This window comes from Dioscorea cayenensis, chromosome 12 (genome assembly GCF_009730915.1).
Source record: "Dioscorea cayenensis subsp. rotundata cultivar TDr96_F1 chromosome 12, TDr96_F1_v2_PseudoChromosome.rev07_lg8_w22 25.fasta, whole genome shotgun sequence".
Taxonomy (NCBI): domain Eukaryota; kingdom Viridiplantae; phylum Streptophyta; class Magnoliopsida; order Dioscoreales; family Dioscoreaceae; genus Dioscorea; species Dioscorea cayenensis.
The window spans coordinates 3102367-3125397 of NC_052482.1; the positions used below are offsets into that span (position 1 = coordinate 3102367).

Genomic DNA, 23031 nt, shown 5'->3' on the forward strand with positions numbered 1-23031 from the left:
ATCCCAATCCAAGAACAAAAGATCTACTCACTCATGTTCAATTTATAAGCTAAAATATTCATATCCATCATAGATCTAAACATGAAATAAATCAATGAATAAGAAAGAATAAACTCTTGATCCTCCACGCATGATGTTCTTGTAGATTGATGAATCTCCCCATTAATCTTTGTTTTCTTTCTCCTCTTTAATAGCTTTAGATGATATCTAACCTCTTAGAGAAATCGCCTCCTTGTTCTTATAGCCAAAAGATCCTTTAAAATTCTTTTTCATGGCTTTATATAGATGAGGGTTAAATTGGGTTGTGATGGCGACAAAGATCCACTGCTATGTTAGCTGGCACAGACAAGTTGTGCTTCTTCTAAGGTTTTAGTCTTTAAATTTCTATACCACGATCCATGGGTGTGGTAGCTACCACAGGTCACCCGAGTTTCAAATAAAGGCCAAACTCCACTTATCTGCATGTAAACTGATGAAGAGCAGTAACTTGAACTAAAAGAGTGAAATTGAACTAAAAATATGGGGAAATATGCATGATCAACTAAGAAATGAAACCTAAATCTAATAGAAATATACTATAATTTATTACTTATCTAATATCTGGTTTTCTACAATTATACATAGTTTTAACTGTGGAAAATACTTGTATGTATGTTTTAATTATTCATTTTAGGTATTTATTTAAATGGTTATGTGTACATTGACTTTGAGATGATTTGTGAAACCATGTGTGCATATTAAAATTGTTTTATCGTTAATGCTTGTGGAATTGGTTTTCATTCCTGGTAAGGGGATGGTGTCCTGGATCTGAATTTTACTGGTGTTATGCATATATTGTACTACTGAGCTTTTATTGGTTTTTGATGGTGATTGCGGACTTTAGTCCGACACTACAGTGGGGGGTTCCTACGATCTGACCTAATGGGAGGCGGCGTGGTCAACCCTGTGTTTGCCCCTAGTTGAAGAGTGTTTTAAGACCATTGATTTGAGAACTGTTGTACAGTACCTGTTATTTTGGATTGTGATGAGGAGGTAAAGCCCAGTTGTCGCTCTTAGGAGAGTTGTCTCTCACAAAGATTATATTCTTTGAAAAATTTTATTTGATGAGTAGTTTATGTTTTGATGGTTTAAAGTTAGTATTATGCCAAATTTTTGGTATTTGTGGAAGTTGGAAACTTTATTTGAGCAATTGATCTTTATATACTCTAAATTTAATTTCTAAAGTTAGTTATTTGAAATTATTGAGCCACTATCAACTAATTGAAATGTGTTACATTTGCAAGAGTAGACCTTCTTAGATCGCCTGTGCGAGTGTAGAGTTAGTCAGGGTTGAGTCCAGGGTTGTAGTGGGTCCCTTTCAATTCTATTTGTGTATTTGAATCTGTAGATTGTAAGCGGTGAGCAAAAAAATCCAGATTCGATGATGCGATCCGATATCCGATTTTTGACCTTAATTTTTTGGGTATCCGAACCGAAAAAAAGAGTTGGGTAGCCAATCCGAATTTTTTAGATGCAAACCGGGTCGGATCCGGGTCGAAAGAAATTAAAAATCGGATATCCCAATTCGATAGGTTTTTAATTTTTATTATATTATATATATAATAATTTTAAATTTTATATTGTCTAAAAAGTAAAAATGAAAAAAAAAATCCAATCCCTCATCTCATCCCTTTAAAAGTTTTATATATAATATACATTAATAAATTTAAATTTTATAAGGGCTAAAAATAAAAAAAAAATATCCAAATGCCTAATCAAATAACTTAAAGAGTTATATACTCATATAGTTATATATATATATATATATATAAAGTTAAATTCTACATGAGTTAAAAAGTAAAAAATTTCAAATCCTTGCCTCCCATTCACAGCTAGCCATTACCGCGTCTCTTCTCTCTAGCCTTCATTCAAATCTCTTCTCTCTAGCAACTAATGATCATTATTGATAAGACACTTGATGCTTTAGAAGTTATTTGATTTTTTTTTTTTATAATGTCTAATCTTTGATAAAACTCTTTATTATTTTTGTTATGACTTTTCTTGTGTGAAGAATAATATAAGAGTTTAATGCTAAGTTGTAAGATTTTTCATATTTGTCTTTTATGTAATGTTGTTATTTAAACAAATCCATGGAGTAGATAAAACTTAAATTCGGATCCGGATATCCGATATCTAATCCGATTTAAATCAGGTACCCGATGTATCTGGTTTAAACCTGTTGGGATACGGGTTGAGTTTTTGTCAATCTGAAAAAACTGGGTATCTGATCCGGTTTTAAAAACCGGATCAGGTACCTAGTTTTGCTCACCCCTAGTAGTTTGTGTAAAAGTTGTCAATCGTGTTCAGTAAGTCAATTTTGTTTTATAGGGATGTCAGTCTTCCAGTTAAAATGGGGTTTTAACTAATGGGTGATAAATTTACCTCTGTAAAAGTAGTGGGTGTGACATGTATCATGGATTTCAAAATAATAAAAGACTGTTGCTCTTCTCTTAACCGAAACTGAATAAATTTCTTCATGTTCTGCTTGCTGCCAAGGAATATGGATGAAAAGGATCTTTGATAATTGTGGCATTCAATTTGAATGTCCAATTACAATCCAATGTGATAAGAAATCTTGTATAGCAATTGCCAAAAAAAAAAAATCCAGCATTACACAACAGAACCAAACATATAGATGTGAAATTTCATTTCATAAGAGATTTGGTGAGCAGAAGTTTGTACAATTAAAATACTACAATACTGAAGAACAAGTTACAGATTTATCCACAAAACGTCTGGAGGCAAAGAAGCTGTACAAATACAGATCTTTACTTTGAATTTGCAGTCTTCAATTAAGGCAGAGCATATTAGATTAATTGAAGTCAGAGGCTACTGTTGTTGTTTTGCTGAAGAAATTCAAGAGCTGAATATCCTAGTGGTTGATTTTGTTATATAATAGGAGGGAAATATGATGTTTGAGTTGAATGGCTGAGATCTCATCATCACATAATGCAATTAATTAAGTTTGAGGCATGTAAGAGTCTAGTCAGTCATAGTCAAGTGTGTTGGGTTCAATGATGTTTAAGTTAATGTAATCAAGTCAAGTTAAGTTGGATCCTATATGTGTAACCATATTATTAGATGGATGATGTGAAGAATGTGAATGTTTTGATGCTCTGTTTGTCTTGAAAGTTCTTGAGAGTTCCATTGTTCCCGTTCATTGTCTTCAACCTCTCTTCAGTGATCATGTTAACATTTCTTTCACCACTGAAGCTTTAGCACCAAAGTTTTCCTCATATTTGGATCTCAAGGAGGGTTGATCAGTCATTGGTGACAGAAGCAAGCTTAGACTTGAAAAAACTTCTTGATCACTTCTAACATGCCCACCCCCGCCCAGGTGAGGTGAATCATTTACTCTTCATTTTATAATTCTTTCTTTTTCCTGGGTATTTTGGTTGACATGGTGGAAAATACATTCAAATCTAACCATTTGCATGGAGAAAGTTTGTTTATTGGCTCAAATAGATCTGTAATTGTGGATATTAATTGATTTATAAAGGGGATCTATTTTTTTTATGTTTGCTTTGTTTTTTGTAAATTACTTGAAAAAAAAAAGAAAAGAAGAAAATTTTGATTTTATGAAGGACATTTTTTTCAGGAGTTAGAATTAGTTTAGGAATTTTCTTAGTTTTGCTAAAAACAAAGGGATAATGAGAGTTGAATGTAGAAGTCCATGTACAAATGTCCCATTTGCAAAAGACACTAAGAGTGTATTTGCTTAGAGGTATTTGAAGTTATAAGTAATTTCTAATACCTTATTCTTGAAATACCCTATTTAGTTTGCTGACTTTCAAAACATTTGTGCAAGTTCAAATACACCTATGGATGTATTTGGACTTACGCCCAAATTGAGCTTAAGTACAAATCCTTGTAATTGGAAAGCTTCGTGTGATTGCCCGACCGCTGTGGGGCCTGGTGGTAACCTCACGCCATCGATCTCCATCTTCAACCAAGATATTTCTCATCACTTCTCCTACTTCATCATCTCCAACCTTTTTTCTTTGTTCTTTGAAGTAATAGCAAATCATGCCACAGATCATCGTTTCTGCTTCTCTCCATAAGTTCTATCATTTTATTTTTTCATGCAACTTCTTTTTTATTGAATTTAAAAGATGCTTTTATAAAATCTTGTAGATCTAAAGTTGCATGACGGTTATCCTCACCGAGATCTCTTCATCATTTCTCCTTTCTGTCTTTGAGATATGTTTTTTTTTATTTTATTTTGTGAGTTTTTTAATTTAAGATGTTTGTTTGTATAAATTATTGTAGATCTAACAACCTTCATTTTTCACTTGACAATTCTCATCTCAGTGAGGTTAGAAAATTTTTTCCAAATATTTCTTTATATTCAAAAACCTATTTGTTTAATGAATATTTTTTTGTCTTCAAAAATCTGGCCATATGATCTTATCTTTATTGATATTTAAAATAGTTATGTGTAAATGGATGATTATGTAGTTTTTTTTCTATGTGTGTAATGTTTGTTTTATCTCTTTGGTATAATGATATGATAGCTTAATTAGAGATAATATGGTGATCTCTTTATTTAAATATGGATATCAATGTTAAATCTATCCTTTTTAATGTTCATTCATTTTGAGTTTGAAGTTACTTGTACATATAAGAACTATATCCTTTGTCATTATGTGTACTAAATATGAAGCAACACAAAATATATGTTTGGTTTGGAGCTTCCATGAAGTTCATTTATTATCTCTTAGGAACATATTTATGTTGAAGATTATGCTGTATTTTTGTTAATTTTAATTTTTACTCAAATGATATATTTACCAAATTGTAATGGAGTTCAATTGTTGTTGATGTTGTGTGGGTTTATGGAAACGGGAGCCTTAAGAAACTGACAGGACATGTGGAGGGGAACTGCTAGTGATTATTTATTATGTAGACTATTTTAGCCTCAACTTTAGGCCTAATCAGTTTTTGCCCAGCCTATTTTTATAATAAGGAAAAAAATGACATGGCATTATCAACTAAAATGACATGATAAAGTGATAAACTTTTTCAAAGTATCTCTACCACCATACATTGTAACCATTATCAAACCTCTCTAACATAAACAAGGCATTCGTCTACTCTAGACTATCAAGTTTTATTCATGGATATGGGCTATTTTTTTTTTTTTTGGTAATTATTAGTTACTTAGGGCCTGTTTGGATACCAATGAAATATGCCATAATCCTGGAGTTATGCCATAATTTAACATTTTGACATAATTATGTCATATTGGGTGTTTGGGTAGTTAAATTGCACTACAAAATTATGCCATAATGTGAATGTTATGGCATAAAATAACATTCCACTCTAAGTGGAATATTTGTTTATGCTGAATTGTGTGGCTGGCTTGTGTTGTGTCTTTCTCTCATTCTCTCTAAGGCCAGTGGAGATATTTCATTTTTAGGGTTTGAAGAGGCCGCCGTTGGGGCAATCAAGACGGCAGAGCCTAAGGCCGACGCTGGAGCATCCAAGACACCAGAACCAAAGGCTGACGCTAGCGCACCCAAGTCGTATCCTTAGTAGGCCGAAACTAGGCTGAAAAAGGAAGAATGGCTGCATCGCCTGCAAGGTGTCGGTTGTTTCCTTTATTTATCTTGATTTGTTATGTGGTTGTGAAGCAAGAGGTATGATTAATTAGGAGGCCTTGAAGAGCATTTCTACTTATACATCTCAACAATGATAGCAACACAATTTGAAATTCATGTTGGACATAGTTTAATGAAGGAAAAACATAGATTTTGTGGGCTTGGGTGTGGGTGTTGTTTTTCTTTACAAGGTTTTAGTTTTTAATTGATTACTTTTGTTGATTTGTCCTTTTAGTATGTAAACATCATTACAACGCTTTGGCTTTCATGGAATTACTTGGTTTATTAACTTTCGTTTGAAGGAACTATGATTATAGTTATTTTGATTTATTGGTATGTCTTGGAATTACTTAGTTGATATGGTATGTTCTGTACTCCAAAGTTGCCAAATTGTTTTGCAACTAGAGTTTGCATACTCTATTCTGAATTGTTCTGATAATTAGTGACCTTTCTGAACATTAGAGATCATTTGAAATAGTGAGTGGCTTATCATTATGATTTATCTGTATGTGCATTGGCTCTTATAAACCAAGAGTGTGCATATGTATGTATGTATATATATATATATATTATATTCCATATGTATTCAAGTACATTAGAGAGAGAAAGATGGGAAAGAGCTGTGGTTAGTGAAACAAGGAGTGGCTTATTATTGAAGTATTATCAGTTCATTGTTTATTTCTATATGTTTATAGTCGTTCTTCCAAATTTTATATATTCAAATATATTAGAGACTGAGAATGAAAGTGAAATAGATTGCTTTTTTTTAATCATTAATAGTACTAATAGATTGGCAATGGACCAATGATGGGTGGGTGCACATTGAGGAGGAATGAGTTTGCATTGTCAGAGATAGCTCCATTGTCCTCAATACAAATGTTGGATACTAATAGATTGGTTAGCGCTGGCATCTTATTAAACCAAACAAAAACCTTAGTTAACATTCATATTAGAGTTTAGTTAAATTTGAAGCATGGTTTGGCATGGTTTAGCTTGGTCCTCAATACAAATGTTGAAGCATGAGTTAGTTAAATTCATTTATACTAACATTTTTCATTATTTATGACTAATAAATCAAATGCAAGTGAAAGTAAACATGAAAGCAAGGCAAAGTGGAATGAAATTCACAAGGCTCACCTAGTAAGATTATTGGGTGAGTATAATACTCCTACGTAGCATTCACAAAATGGATGGACTAAAGAAGCATGGAACAAAAGGTACGCGACATGATAAGCAAGTTTTTTAATCCAAACCTCCTACAAACCAAATTAAAGCATTAGAACAAGAGTTGAAAAAATCTACAAACTTCTAAAAGGCCTTTCAGAATTAAATGGCATTGGATGGGATTATAAAGGACATATTATATCATCCCCGGATGATGTTTGGGCACCACTACTGGAGGTATGTATATAATTAATGATTTATGTTTTCATTATTGTCTTTTATCTAATTTGGAGCAAATTAAACAGAGGAATAGAGATGTGAGGAAATGACATAAAAGACCATTTCCACATTTTATAGCACTGCTGGAGATTTATGAGGGTAAGAATATATTTTCTAATATTTGAATCCTATAAATTTTTTCTTTTACTAACACATTATATATTTTTTATGTAGGGAGATACATTGAAGGTAAGCGATCTTGTGGTGTAGAAGATTATGAAGTCATTTCTGAATCACCTATGCTCTCCACAACCCCAAGTGTTTTTACTCCAAACAAGCCACTCCAATCATCATCTATTCACGATACAGAGGATGATGATATCATACAAGTGGAACATCTTTGTCCTTAACTACAGAATCCTCAAACTAAAAGTTCAAGTAATGTAATAGGAGATGAAGATGGACATAGAAGAAAAAGGGAGTGAAAGGAAAAAAACACCAAGATTCATCATTCAACATGCAACAATACATAGCATTTTGAGAGTGTGAGAATAAAGAATATCTCGATGATCTTAAGGGCACTCAAGACAATTGAAGATTGCATGAAGGTGTTTAACTCAATGAGTGGCATTTTCAGAGAGGAAGAGGTGTTCAAAGCCATCCAAATTTTAATTAAAGAAAAGAGTTATCATGAACTCTTCTTATGTCTTCAGGATGAGCATAGAGTGCCATGGTTGAAGATGATGTTCACGAAAATTGAGTAATAGACAATGAGTGTGACATTGTTATGTGTTTTCTTGAATTTTATGTGTTTTCTTTTGGATTGACATTGTTATGTGTTTACTTAAGATGATGAACTTGTTAAAATATCTTTTTGGCTTGATATTGATATTTTTGTGTGTTTTCTTGACATTGTTATTATTCAGGAACTTGCAATATTTGCCAATTTTCAGATTTTTTTCTTTAATCTTTATAAATTTACTAGGTTATGTTCAATATACACTAGGTTTGTTTGCTTGATTTACATATATTTCAAATTCTTTTCATTAATCTTTTGTAAATTTGCTAACTTCATGCAGACTTTCATGACCATGATAGAGAAGAAGATAGCAATGGCATTTAAAAAGATCAGGTAGGTAATTTAAAAATCTGAAGGAAGGGATTGGTTTTTTTTTAACTAATACATTAAAAATAAACATAGCAAATAGCTGTTTTTTACTAACGCATTAAAAATCAGCAAACGTATGTTCTAGCTCGACAATAGCTATAATAATCATCCCACATCTGCACTACTAATTCATCTCTTTTTCGAGCACCTACATTTCGCTCAAAGTTCATGGTATTGATATCCTCGCCATATGAATCATCTCCATTAGGAACAATATTTTCTTCATCATCAAATTCCTCAACAGCATTTGTACCATTATGTATACGGTGAAGTTATGCAACATACAAGTAGCAACTACTATATCAGTTTGAGACTCGATTGTGTGAAAAGTTGCAACTTAAAGTATTGGAAATCTCATTTTTCAAAATTCCGATGATGCGTTCAACATGATTCCTTAACGAAGCATATCGCAAATTAAATAGTTCTTTAAAATTGCTCAGTCTAAATTGTGCTCGTCCTTGCTCCTGTAAAGGGTAATGAACACCTGCGTATGGAGCAATAAAATTTGGGGTATTAGCATATCCTGTATCTACAAGATAATAGTTACCCCATAGGACTTCAAAACCTTGTTCAATCGAATATTGGAGAATCCTAGCATCAAAAGCAGAACCTTCCCAACCAACTCATGCATATATAAAATGAAGGTTAAAATCACATCTGACCATAACATTTTGTGGTAGTGTTTACTTCCTGTATCTATAAGGATCTTATTTATTAAAAGAAATCATGATAGGAATATGTGTTCCATCAATGGCACCAACACAATCCTAAAAAATAGACAAACATAAAGTATTTAAAATGACTAAAATAAATTTATAATTAAAATTAATAATATATAGTTTTACCCACCTTAAAATATGGGAAAAATTTTCTGTTATTCTGAATAACCGGTGATGTGATTATAGATGGAGGTTCTATGTATTCACGAGCAAGTCGATGAATAGTTTTAAGTACTTTACGAAAATAACTACTAACCATTGCTGCAGAATATTGAAATCGCTCTTGAACATCGTTGTTACAAGCATTATGAGCAAGGGTTTACATGAACATTGCTAGTTGTTCCTCGACTATTGTCTATTTTGAGTTGCGGAGGAGAGATTTTTCTCTTAAAGGATTAGCCAGTGCTTGAAATATATAAGGCTCCATACAAACTTCTCTTTTGCAACATTCTTCATGACCTCCAAGAATTTCTTGTACATATGTAGCTCCTGTAAGAATAGATGTGTGATGTTCTTTATCTTTGAAAGTTGCTGGACATTGTCTCGACCAGACGCTAAGCATTAATAGATCATCTTCTTCATTTCTTTTCCTTCAAAGGTTTGAGAAATCCATGTTGAAAAGGGTATGTGTAGTTGCAAAAGAGTCATGTTGTGTATAATAAATAGAGGAAAATTATAACGGCAATAATTATAATGGCTATATTTACAATGATTATTTTCTAACGTCTATTTTAAAAAATTTTAAATATCAATGGTTATATTCCAATGGCTATTTTTATTATGTAATAATTGTTTGAGCTTTTTGCAGGTGTACCCTTGAGTAATTTTGAAATTTTATATTTGCCCTGCATAAAAGATAATTGCATACATACCCTTGAATAATATATAGAATTTCATATATACCCCTAGGCTTCAAATTGGTTGAAAAATCATCTGTTAACAAACAAAAAATATATAAAATGACCATTATACCCTTGAAAAAAAAATTATTGTAAAATGACCATTTATGAATACCTCCTTTAAGAATCTGAAATTTAAAATAGTTTAAAAAATTATTTTTTATGTGCAATTATATCATCCTATTATAGTTCCAAATATATCACTTCATCATTTAAATTTTGAGAAAAACCTAACTGAGAAATACACCATTAAATATATTGATCTACATGTATATACCCTTGACAAATAATTTATTGTAAAATGACCATTTATGAATACTTCTTTAAAAATATAAAATTTAAAATAGTTAAAACTTATCGTAATGGAGTCTATTACAATCATAAATTTAACCATACAAACACATCAACATGTTCACAAAATGTTTGCTAACCATTAAAAGTTTACATGTTCACATGAACATGTTTACAACCAAATATCAAAATGGAGTCTATTACAATCCTAAAGCTCCAATATTTGTAGCCAAACCTGTAAAATTAACAAAAATAGATTATATGAGCATCATTTATAACCATACAAACACATCAATATGCTCACAAAATGTTTGCTAACCATTAAAAGTTTACATGTTCACATGAACATGTTTACAACCAAATATCAAAATGGAGTCTATTACAATCCTAAAGCTCCAATATTTGTAGCCAAACTTGCAAAATTAACAAAAATAGATTATATGAGCATCATTTATAACCATACAAACACATCAATAAGCAACTAATTGATTAATAAGAGGGCAACTTGCCTCTTCCCCATACAAACATCATTTAAACATGGATCTCATTATCTCTTGGAGTTTTTCTAGGCTTGCCTCTTCCCTTACAATTTTAAATTAAACTTGATTAGTAACTCAACAAACAACTAATTGATTAATAAGAGAGAAACTTTAACATAGATTACAAAACTTCAAACAAAATTAAAAACAATTTAAATCAATCAAGTAGAACATTTATATAATTTTCAATACCTTCCTTGGGTTTGTTGGGAGCTACTTGTTGATGGATTTGTTGAATGTTCCGCCTCTTTACAAGTTCTTGCTTGATGACCAAGTCCACCACACCTAGCACATTTATGTCTGCCTGACTTTATCTCATATGCAGCCCTTATCCTATTTTTCTTCGGTCTTCCAGCTGGTCTCCTTGATAATGGAGGAAGTAAACCATCCAATTGACTATTAGAAGTTCATTGGTTAATGTTAGGCATAGGAGCAATCTCCAAGTTGTAGGCAACCGTAGTTTTCTCCACTAAAAAATATAAATCAACATATTCTTCCCATTTTGCACCTCTGATAGAGAAGATGAATGCCATAGCATGTACACAAGGTATTCCAAAGACTTGCCACTTTCTACAACTGCATATTCCATCAGTTAACAGAACCTCACACCTCTGTCCTTTATAAGAGACCTCAGCCTTTGAATCACTACAATGTTGTACCTCATATGCTGCCAATCCTCTAGATAGGTTCCTTACATATTTCTTCACAGATGGCTCAATATCATCCTTCCATTTTGTTGCCATTCTTATTATTTTATCCATGGTCACCATTATCTTCTGTCTGATTGTGTCTAAAAGATCTAAAACAGGCCTTTCCCTGGCTTCTGCAACCCATGCACTTAATGACTCAGATATGTTATTTGTGATGTAATCACATTTGCAAACAATACTACACTGTGATCTACGCCATATCTCCAGTTTCTTCCCCAAGTCTTCTATCCAATTATAAGCTCTGATATTAATTGATTTGATGTCTTCTATAGCTGTATTGTAACCTCTAACTGTGTATGATCTTGCAGCAGCCCAAACACTTCTTCGTAGACTTTTCCCACAGAATTTCTTCTTTAAATTTTTGTACATGTGCCTCACACATGTTCTATGCTCCACAGATGGATAAACCCTGCAAATTGCTTCCTCAAGACCCTTTTGCCTATCAGATGCAAGTACCAAACCATTAGGCAAACCTATTGCCTCATATAAGCCATTCAAGAACCATGTCCAGGACTCAATGTTTTCCAACTCTAATATGCCATAAGCAAGTGGAAAGAGTTGATTACATTTATCAATAGCACTAGCTGCTGCCATTACTCCTTTGTATTTGCCTTTGAGATGGCATCCATCAAGTCCCAAGAAAGGTCTACACCCCAAAAGAAACCCTTTACTGCACGGTCCTAGACATATGAACATCCTCTTGAAATGTGATTTCCCCTCCTTTGATTCTTTGTCAATTTTTACTATACTGCCACGATTCCTTCTCATCAACTCATCCTTGAAATCTATAATCTTCATATAGGAATCTTCCCAATTACCATGTATGGTAGACACAACTTCTTCTTTCCCCCTCCAAACCCGATGATATGGTAGATCCATATTATACTTTTCATTTAGCCTTCTTCTTAACTCCTTGGCAGATAAATCACTTTCCTGTCGTAGTCAATCACAAACCTTACTTGCAATCCAATGTTGGGTAGCCATTTTATTCCCACATTTGTTTATTGAGCAACAAGAGTGTTCATCTTGCATTGTCTTTACCTACAAAGTATTAATGCATATTAATTGCGAGTTAATGTGTATTGCAAAATTAAGTAACAATAAGTAATTAATAATTGTTCTTACTTGGAATGCACCTTGCTCTCGAACAATCGATGCATGGACCATCCAGGAGCATTTATAATCTACACACCTTGCCGTCACTCTTGACTGATCACTTTTGATGTACTTAATGGAAAACTCCCTAAGAATGGAGTACTTTTCAAGTGCCCTTCGGAATAGATAACAATCAACAAACAAGGAGCAGATCTTTATACTCTGATTTTCACCATCAATTTGAATTTGGCCTTCCTTAGCATTTGATTCATCACTTGATTCATCATTTGATTCACTATTATACAATAAATGGTAGCTAGTTTCACTGTCAATCTGCTCAACCAAGTCATCATCTTGACCATAATCTTCTTCATGCACTATATTGATGTTTTCATGATTTGCATCAATGTTTGTTTGGGTTAGAATAGGTCTGTCATTGGAAGCACAACTTTGACTTTCTCTCATATCCCTTACTTCTAAATTACTGGCCCTTTGTCCACCCTCCTGTACAGAATATGGTGTTGCATCAACCAATGTTACATAAAGCTCACACTTCTTTAAGTCCTTATACTCATTAAACATGTTAGTGAGATCTTCTTCTCTTCTAATTTCAACAAATGACTTCTGACTATTTTGTCTTGTCACACTCCAAAATATTGGTATTTGATTCAACCACCAGCTGTAGAATTGAGATAGATCTTCTTCCATATTCATTTTGTTGTATAAATCAGCATCTATAGTAATTCATTTTTGTTTTGCCAAATGATACTTCAATCTTGTAGTGCCTTTAATTTCCTTGAAGTATCCACCATACTTGAATGTCAACTTGTACACACTGTTGACACTATCACTGCAAGAAATGGAAATTGTTGGAATTGTTTAAAGAACTTACAACCTAAACCAAAGTAGAAAAACATTTCAGTAAAAAAAATAGCAAAAATACCACATTTTTGTAAACTAAAGAGGAACCAGGAACCAGCCCTTTAATTCTTCAAATGGCTTGGATTATATCTGCATAGAGGAAAAGAACAAATAGACTTTAAAATATTAGCATTAGAAAACAACTTTATTTTGTAACAATATTGCAGAGCTGAACACTAAGAATTAGCATCAGAAAACATTAAGGCAACTCATGTTATCTATTGCAACAAAGAAATTAAGTAGTTTTCAATTATTTGGTTGTAACTTTAATGTTTGCCACGTTAACCATACAAACTCATGGCTTGGCTTGGTTTCCATCTGCTTGTTTGGCATCCAGGTTCACCTTCACTTTATTCAGAGTTTTCAATTATCAATCCATGTGAATAACCTTCATTTTAATTTTATTTCACTTCCATAATTAAATGCATAGATATCTATAGTATACCACGTAAATATAAGCAAACAAACTAACAAAACATGAAAGAACACTATGTTATTATTCTAAATCTAATTGGTATATAAAATTTGTTGTGCATTGGCAGTGGTTATTTGGGTTTCTTTACTTCTGGTTTCCAAAGGCTCCAGAGCCAATGAGAGTAGTTCTAGTACCGGTCCATGCGGCGGCCTGAATGGCCGTCTTCTTGACAATTATATGCACGGCGGAGACCAGCACTACAAAAAAATTGTTATATAGTGACAGTCAAAATTCCATCACTAAAACCTCAATATTTGTCACTATAGCCATTTTCATGCTATACCGACAGCCATGAACCCTATTGCAACAATGAAATTTTCGTTAAATTATCCTTCGACACTATAGACTTATATTGACAAAAATTACATCTGTTGCAATATCCCATCAGGATGTACCGACAGCATTGAGTATATCAATTAAATTGACGGAGATGCCCGTCACTTTATCCTTTTTCTTAAATCAATTAAATTTTTTACTGACGGATAATACCGTCAGTATATCTACATTGATGAAATTTTGAAAAAATTTTACTAACGGATAATACCGTCAATATATCTATAATGATTAAATTTCTTAAAGTTTTTACTGACACATTATACCATCAGTATATCTATAGTGATTATTAAATTTCTAAAAGTTTTTACTGACAGATAATACCGTCAGTATGTCTATAGTGATTAAATTTCTAAAAGTTTTTACTGAAGAATAATATCGTCAGTATATCTATTATGATAATTTCTAAAAGCTTTTACTGACGAGTAATACCGTCAGTATATCTATAGTGATGAAATTTTTTGATAATATCATCATTATACCTATACATTTTTTGCATATTATATAATTTATAATATTTTTCACCTGGTAATAAATAAAAACAAAAATGATAAATAACAAAATAAAAAACAATTTTATTGATTAAATCAAATGACACATAAATAAATCCTTCATTGATTGCACTGATAAATTTCCAATCCATAGATAAATTTCCAACAACGCAAGCTCATCGTGCTGAGAAAGCCAAACAGCTTCTTAGTTAAACTAAAAAAATAAAGTACACACACACAAAACATAAACCAATCAAACATCTAAATGGTACTGCACACTATGCTCTTTCCACACTCCTTCCTCCAAGTACTTCTCATAGAAACATGTTTCTCCATCTGTTTTTACTGCCAATACCCCTGTACTCTTTGTCCCAAACACTCCCTGTTTCCCATCAAAATACTAAATTAAAAAGAAAAAAACCAATAACAAGTTTCATCAAAATAATATATATATATATATAAATATATAATAACCAGTTCGGTGTCTTTTTCAACATGGTTTGAACTCAGTCTGTGTTCCCAATCAGAGTCACACCCAGTGTTTGGCAACCTATCATTCCCAACCTTCACTCTTTTTCCCATCAACTTCTCCACCATCTCCTTTGCAGCAATTTCTTTATCTCCAGTACTCCTCAACATCTCCTTCAAACTCTCACGAAGTACTTGTGCCTGCAAACATTATTATAAACACATATTCCTAAACATATGATAATAACAATATATTATTACTTTATGCCATGGAGTATTCAGTCTAGCACAAGTAAAAAACATGAAGTCCTGGACTTACAACTTGAACACACACAGGCTCACCTTTCTGCCTGTTCGAAACATACACCATAATTTTTGAACAAACATAAAAAAAGAGAGTAGTAAGAATTAGTACAACCATGCAATTTATTCACAACAATTAATATATATATATATATATAATTCACTGATAAGAAACACCAAAGCTATAAAATTCAAATATTATAAAGAGTAGTATATGTTTATAGTTATATATGTGATATGATTATGAAGAACACAGTTATAACTAATAATTAATCAATCAATGATTAGTACAAATGAAGCTCAAAGTTGTCAAAGCACGAACAGTTAGTTCCGTTGAGTTAACAAATCATAAATCATCCTTCATTTTCGGGTTAATTTAAAAAAATAATAAAGTTAAGAAAGAGCCTATTCACATATAAGTCACTCATAATTTGATCAATATAATCAATGGATTAAAAGAACTCAAGATCACACACGCACGCACACATATTTTCATGATCAATACCATTAATTTGAAGTATCATTAAGCATCTAAATAATGTTGAAAATTTATGACAACATAAAAATTGGTGTATACAAAGCAGAAAGGAGATCATATATAAGAAAAATAACTAGTGGGCATTATTCCAGTTAAAACTATACCTTAATTTGGGTTGAGCTGGCCAATATATGTTTGACAATAAGCCATACAAATATAATCAATAGTATGGACATCAAATTCTACAAAATAAATAAACCTAACTAGAGTAACAAATTAAGCCAAAAAATCTTGAAAATCCAATCTTTAATTTTGATTAGTAAAATACCCATAATCTACATCATTAAGCATCAATAATTACTTTGATCAAACAAGAAATGGCAAATATTATGGCTGAAATTTCCACAGAAAACTATGAACCAAATAACCCAGAAAGATAACAGCGCCATCAAGTTTCATAAACTAATCCCCCAAGATCCATTTAAATCCAATGTTTTGCACAAACAAATAAACCTAGAAATAACAACTCAAGAAAACCCTAATCCATACACAAGAAGAAATTATCATTGTAATCCAAATTGCCTATTTCTTCAACTTCTCTATCAGAAAGTAATATTTGAGTGTGCAAGGGAAAACCAAGTCATTGACTAACATCTTACATGTACAAAAGATCTAAATTGAAGAATGAAGAATGAAGGGAAAAATAGTAGAAATGTTTCTTTTCCTTCAATTGTAAAATTATAAAATCCAGAAGTATGTCTTGAAAAAAAATTTTAGCTTATTCCATGTTCATCAACGCTAGAAGACCAATAAATATCCTTTATAAGCTCTATATCAAGTATATATTCATTAAAAACAATATGCAGGCAACCACAAAAAAGGTGACAAAATCATCTATGATTTAGGTGTAGCAAAAAATCATTTCAACCCAATGGTCAATAATACAATCATAATGTAAATTAACATTTTGAGATTGAATGGCAATAATATCTTGATATTTCTAATTAGGCAAAAATATTGTAAGCATTTATACTAACATTTAATATCCTATCAATAAATTGTAGCATACATGCAGAGTAACGCTGTGAAGAAGGCATATCAGCTTAGAGGGAAGATTCGGGTAGTTTGGAATGTGAGCATCTATGTCCTTCCGCATGGAAGCCGCAACTTGCAATGAGAGTTTGTCATAAATTTCAGAACTATTAAAAGAAATACACACAGTACATCAATTGACTTCTGCATCCCTAAAATTCTAAACAAAACCAAATTTTCTCATCCGTGTTAAATCATGTTGTGGGTGGTTATAAGCGAGACACTGAATGCTACATGCAACAAATTTAGCTGTAAAATCAAATAAAACTTGGATCTGAATCTTGATAAAGCAGCATACATCAAACTACACAATTGGAAAATTCAAGGCATGAGTGTAGATCAAAAGGACCCAGGAAGTGTGGTGCCTTGGTGTCTTACTTTGGAATCGGAAGACGAATCATTGAATAAAGAAGCTCCAGCAGACCCATTAAATTGTGGAAGTTAATTCTTAATGCAACAGTTCATAAACTAAAATCACAATTTCCTCACGCAATCAAATACCAGAACATTCATTTGAGACAGTTTGTTTTGCAAAGTTCAATTTTTGATCAGTTTTTGGCCATATTAGATAGTCTCTATCTTCCTGTTCTACATCATTGATCAGTTTTTTGCTTTAATAAATATTGGATCATAAGCATTTATACTAACATTTAATATCCTATAAAAAATAATCAAAAATAATCAATACATTTAAAATGATTGCGAATAAGAGTTCTACAGAAAGTGTTATATGCTATTATTACTTGATTTAGCGGTGTTATATGTCTTACAATTTATAGATATATATATATATATATAGTAATAATAACATTGAAATGGATGCATGGAAATTAAAACCACTGTATGACAAGTATTCCAAGCATCACTATAACAGTAACAAATAACAATAAGACATCAACCAGAGATTAAATCTCTGGTTGAATCTGTCAGCCTATGTAAGACATCAACAAGTCATCAACTAGACAAATAACAAGCATCACTGTATACACATGTTGTATACATATATTTTTGCTCACTTTCTTTCAGAGTTATGATGATTCCAGCAACCTTATCATGGGAAACAATTTGATAATACTTTGTAGAGATGTGAAATTAGTGACTGTATTTTGTGCTGAGGAGCAGATTTTACTTCCAAATATAAATTCTACAGAACGTTTGGATTAGCTATGTTTTAAGGAGTAAATAAATAAGCATTTGAACTAGAGATTAAGCATCAAAACTCAAAATAAATAAAATATCATAGCAGTACCTTCGCCAAATCTCTAGCCAATTTCCTCGAAGTCAGAGCAAGTGAATCCCGCTCCTTGGACAGCTTAATCTTCAAAAACCAAAAAAAAGGGCAAAAATTAGAATATCAATCAATGAAAAACTCAAAGAAATCAAATAAGCATCCCACACTCTAAATCAACAACACTCTCCCACTCATCACTCATTAATCGTCACTCTCCTACTACTGCTCATCACTCTTCCTCTTCACTCTCCCACTCATCACTCTTCTCCTCTCTGGGATTCCGGCCAGCGAGCTAGCCAGAATCTCCGTCGGAGCACGAGCATGGAGATGAAGATGGGGGCGTGGGGAATGGAAGAGGTATTTGTGAGGAGGAGTGGGAGATCGGCGTCATGGAGGTCCGATGAGGCTGGCGACAAGGAGGTGTTGCGTTGGGCGGCGATCGAGAAGCTTCATACCTACGAATTGTGGAGGATGAGGAGGAGGAGGAGGTATGAGCCAAAGAGAGTGTGTTTATATATAACAAAATATATATAAACACACTCTCATCCTTTTCTAGGGTTTCTCCTTCTTCCCTTTCGATCTCTCTGATTCCGATCTATCTTGTTGTTTTTCCGTGCTTGATTCTCTCTGATTTGGTGTCTCTAGGGTTCTTTCTCGGTGGATCGGGCTTCTCCTCTTCGATTTCCAGCATTTCGATCTCTTCTCTTCGATTTCACTCATGATCGGCGTCATGAGTGAGCGAGAGATCAATCAGAAGTCTGCGAACGATGTTCCTTCCTTCGAGATCGGTCACGAACAAGGTAGGGTTCTCCTTTCTTGCTCTTTTGCCTTTCGTCATGTCGAATCTGAGAAATCTTGTGTTGTCTCCAGGGCTTTATCGGGTCTCACAGCGTATTAGGGCTGAAGACGTGCCTTCTGAGACGACCGACAAGGATGGCGCTGGATCTCCCGCTTTCACTACTGGAGGTGAGTTGATAAGGTTGGATGAGGTTAGGGCTTCGAATCTCGCCGATTTCGGTGGTCGAGTTGAGAAATCCATCCACGGATCCGAGCTGATGGCGGTGCCGTCTGGCGATTTCTCTGCAACATGGATTCATTGATAGGGTTTTCAAGGTCACTGAGCTGGATAACCTTCGCTTCTTGAACAAGCTTCTTTCTCCTCTTTCTTTTCATCTCTCTCTCTCTCTCTCTCTCTCTCTCTCTCTCTCTCTCTTCTTTGTCTCTTATTTTTGGAGATTTTTTTTTCTGTATTTATTTTTCATATTTTAACATTTATTTAGAGTGTGTTTATATATATTTTGTTATACACTTAAACAAATGTAACTATATTTACTCAAACAAAAAAAGTGTAAATATTAATAATAAGCTGCATTTAAATAGTGTAAATATTTATAATAAGCTACATTTAGTTTATATTTCTTTTTTATTTTATGACTTATCATTATTTTTTAAGAGGCAGGGGTTTAAGCCATTCCGGATTAAAATATTTAGAGCAAGCTTTATAGAGAAGGAGACCACTCTTATTCTGAGTAGATTCAAAATTACTTGTTTAAATAATTTGAATTTTTATCACTAGTAAAAAATTTTACAAAATTTTATAATTTTATTTTATTACTAGGGTGGTGGTTTTTAATATATATATATATATATATAATCTTAAATATTTATTTATTTATTTTTGTAAGTTTACTAGAAATTATGGTTGTTGATAATATATGTTTTTTTTTCAATTTGTGTTTATTTTTCTAGTAAACTTCTTCAATTTGATATTAAGAAACTTCTTCAATTTGTGTTTATTTTAATTCAATTTGGTTGCTTACAACGTCAACTGGTTTCATCCAGTGAGGTTGGATCATTTTAATAATTAAATATAATATACATATATATATATATAACATTTTATTAAAATATATTTTGTATATTTATACCAACGAAAGCATAAACATCAGCAAATGTCCAATTTATTCTAATAATTATAAAATTTCATTAGTATAAACCATTTGTAGTTACACAATTTGACTGTCACTATAGATAAGAATCAATATATAGTAATATTTATACCAATAGAAAAATAGGTGTCATTATATGCTTGATTTATTCTTGAAATTTTGTCAGTATAAATAGTCTATACCTACAAAATTTGACCTTCACTATAGATAAGCGTCGGTATATGACAATAACTATGCTAACGGAAGAATATGCATCAATAAATATTTAATTTCTTCTGACAGTCATAGAGGTGTGTTGGTATGAAATCCTTCAGTAAATATCTTGTCTATTCTGACAGTTTTAATGTACTATTGGTAAAAACAATCTATAGCTACAGAATTTGACTATCACTATAGATAAAAGTCATAATAAAATAATAACTATACTAACGGAATAAAATCCATCAGTAAATATCTTGTCTTTTCTAACGATTTTAAAGTATTGTTGGTAAAAATAATCTATAGCTACGGAATTTGACTGTCACTATAGATAAAAGTCAAAATACAATAATAGCTATACTGACGAAATAAAGTTTGTCAGTAAATATCTTGTCTATTCTGACAGTTTTAAAGTATTGTCGGTAAAAATAGTCTATAGCAACGAAATTTGACCGTCACTATAGATACAAGTCAGAATAAAATAATAGCTATACTAAAGGAATAAAATCCATCAGTAAATATCTTGTCTATTCTAACAATTTTAAAGTATTGTTGGTAAAAATAGTCTATAACAACGGAATTTGACCGTCACTATAGATAAAAGTCAGAATACAATAATAGCTATACTGACGAAATGAAATTCGTCAGTAAATATCTTGTCTGTTCTGACAGTTTTAAAGTACTGTTGGTAAAAACAGTTTATAGCTACGAAATTTAGCCGTCACTATAGATAAGTGTCGCTATATGGCAATTTTTTTGTAGTGCAGGTTTGCTCAGAGCATGCCGACGGATACAGGAACTTTGGTCGAGTCCCGTGTTATTAACTTCACCGGACTTTTTATCCTCATCTTTGCTGTGGCTGTTTGCATTTCCACTACTATACATAGAATCACATTCTAGACTATTATAAATATACATTTATTTATATATTTGTGTGTCTAATTTTTTTTTTGGATTCTATTTATTCATGTAGTTTTAGTTTGAGAGATTGGTTACTGATTTTACCTGTCGGTGTTATTTGGATATGGAGTGAAAAAGGTTGTGGGCCTTATGGCTTTCTCGTTCATGCATGCAATATGTTGTTTAAATTCAGTATAACATCTATGATTGAAATTATAGACTTTGGTTACTTGATTGATGGTATTTCTATTATATATAGTGGTGTATCTGCAGCCTCTAATTAATTAATTAATTTCTAAATGAATTTGGATCTCATTTGCATATGGCATATCCACCATTAGATTTATAAAGATAAAAACATCTCAATCCATATTACCAAGCCTATGTACTAAGTCAATATATAACAATAAAACTTAGTTGTTAACACCCCATTAATTAAGCATTCCGTTAAACATTCATATATAGTCCGAAGAGACCTGGTCTTCAGTCAACGCTATGATTATTGGACAATTCTTATACCTTTCTTGTCTACCAATTTAAATTGCTTTCCAAGATGAAAAGTTATACTCAGGTACCATAGAATCTCCAAATTTTTTTCCAAAATAATAATAAATAATAAATAACAATAAGCAAGAGAAAGAGGTGAAGAAAATTGAAATAAACCTGACATCTTCGCATGAAAACAAGGACACCTCCAGCTGCAGTTTGAATGGTAACCAAAAGTTACTCTGCAGACAACCCGAACCCACAACCAAAAGAATGAAGTTTAGAAACAAAATCAAAAGAAATTAGTGGTATTAGAGAACATGGGCAAAGCTAAAGAGGAATCATTTGCTCTCAATCTTCTAAAAACAAAAGGCCAAAGAAAATAGCAAACATCAGTGGTATTCTCACTATGATCAGAGAATCTAGCCTGTACAGCAAAAACCCAAGAACAGCTTCCTTTGTTGGTGTATACTGGCAAGCAAGCACATATTCAAGCTCCCAACTTTCCAATTTTGACGAACTCCATCTTTCTTGTCGCTAGGCTTCTCATCATCGGGTTGAACGGGAGAGTAATAGAGAGAGAGAGAGATATGAGAAATGGGAGAGAGATCCGATATTATTGGTAAAGTTATAGAAGGTTATTTTAGACATTTTATATATCTTAATCAAGATTATAACTATAGTTAATAAAGTTAATTAACTTCTGGTAATGGAATCTAATGGTAGGGGTGAATCCGCAATTATCTATATTTTTCAAGGGTATATACACAATTATGTTTTTTCTGAGGGTAAATATGCAATTATAGAATTTTTGAGGGGTAAATACGCAATTTTACCTAATTGTTTATTACGCTAAACCAAACACTCATTCTGTTAGAATAAAATATGTAGTAATTTATGCAATAATTTTTTAATTTTAATAACAAAATACTGATTCTGTAAGAATAAAATATGTCATGATTTTTATATAATCACTTACACTTCCTGCATAATAAAATTATGTCATATTTTTATATTTTGTAATCAAACAGACCCTTAGTGTTATTATAATTGAGCTACTAGAATGTTATAACCTTTGATATATTCTACCTTTATATATAAAATCTATCACTTTTCTGAGGATGCCTTTTAACTTAAGTCATACATTCTAATGTGCTCATTCTAACTTTTTATTCTCTTTTGATGTGCGGCTATTGATTGGGTTGCTCTTGTGCATGTATAGCCATATAATGGTTTTTATTTAGTTTTCTTCTATTTTGAGAA

At 32.2% G+C, this 23031-nt stretch overlaps 2 protein-coding genes and 1 long non-coding RNA gene across 6 annotated transcripts; 1 reads left to right on the forward strand and 2 right to left on the reverse strand.

Annotated features, from left to right (window-relative positions):
• Window positions 1–3147: 3147 nt before the first annotated feature.
• On the forward strand, window positions 3148–7911 carry LOC120273657. Of its 4 annotated transcripts, none has more exons than XR_005540591.1 (4): window positions 3148–3381; window positions 5459–7040; window positions 7109–7181; window positions 7257–7911. It is a non-coding gene; the product is annotated as an uncharacterized LOC120273657 (long non-coding RNA). The 4 variants fall into 4 exon arrangements; XR_005540590.1 differs by having other exon boundaries at window positions 3148–3376; XR_005540592.1 differs by lacking the exon at window positions 3148–3381 and having other exon boundaries at window positions 5008–6856; window positions 6955–7040.
• Window positions 7912–11045: 3134 nt separating this feature from the next.
• On the reverse strand, window positions 11046–13025 carry LOC120273109. The gene is made up of 2 exons (XM_039279759.1): window positions 12474–13025; window positions 11046–12281 (listed from the first exon to the last, which is right to left on the reverse strand). The coding sequence occupies exons 1-2, from the start codon at window positions 13023–13025 to the stop codon at window positions 11046–11048; spliced, it is 1788 nt and encodes a 595-aa protein (XP_039135693.1).
• A 1891-nt stretch (window positions 13026–14916) lies between these two features.
• LOC120273110 lies at window positions 14917–18437 on the reverse strand. The gene is made up of 4 exons (XM_039279760.1): window positions 18417–18437; window positions 18254–18322; window positions 15138–15332; window positions 14917–15045 (listed from the first exon to the last, which is right to left on the reverse strand). Exons 1-4 carry the CDS (start codon window positions 18435–18437, stop codon window positions 14917–14919), a joined length of 414 nt encoding a protein of 137 aa, XP_039135694.1.
• Window positions 18438–23031: the final 4594 nt, after the last annotated feature.

Excerpts from the sequence above, each read along its gene's own strand:
- LOC120273109 (XM_039279759.1), bottom strand. The coding sequence starts at position 13,025 with ATGTTTAATGAGTATAAGGACTTAAAGAAGTGTGAGCTTTATGTAACA. Across the intron at positions 12,282-12,473 it reads GAGAGCAAGGTGCATTCCAA|GAAAGTGATTTATCTGCCAA; the intron begins GTAAGAACAATT and ends TGACTACGACAG.
- LOC120273110 (XM_039279760.1), bottom strand. The coding sequence starts at position 18,437 with ATGAGTGATGAGTGGGAGAGT. Across the intron at positions 18,323-18,416 it reads TGAGTGATGAGTGGGAGAGT|ATTAAGCTGTCCAAGGAGCG; the intron begins GTTGTTGATTTA and ends TGGTTTTTGAAG. Across the intron at positions 15,046-15,137 it reads TTGAAAAAGACACCGAACTG|GGAGTGTTTGGGACAAAGAG; the intron begins GTTATTATATAT and ends GATGGGAAACAG.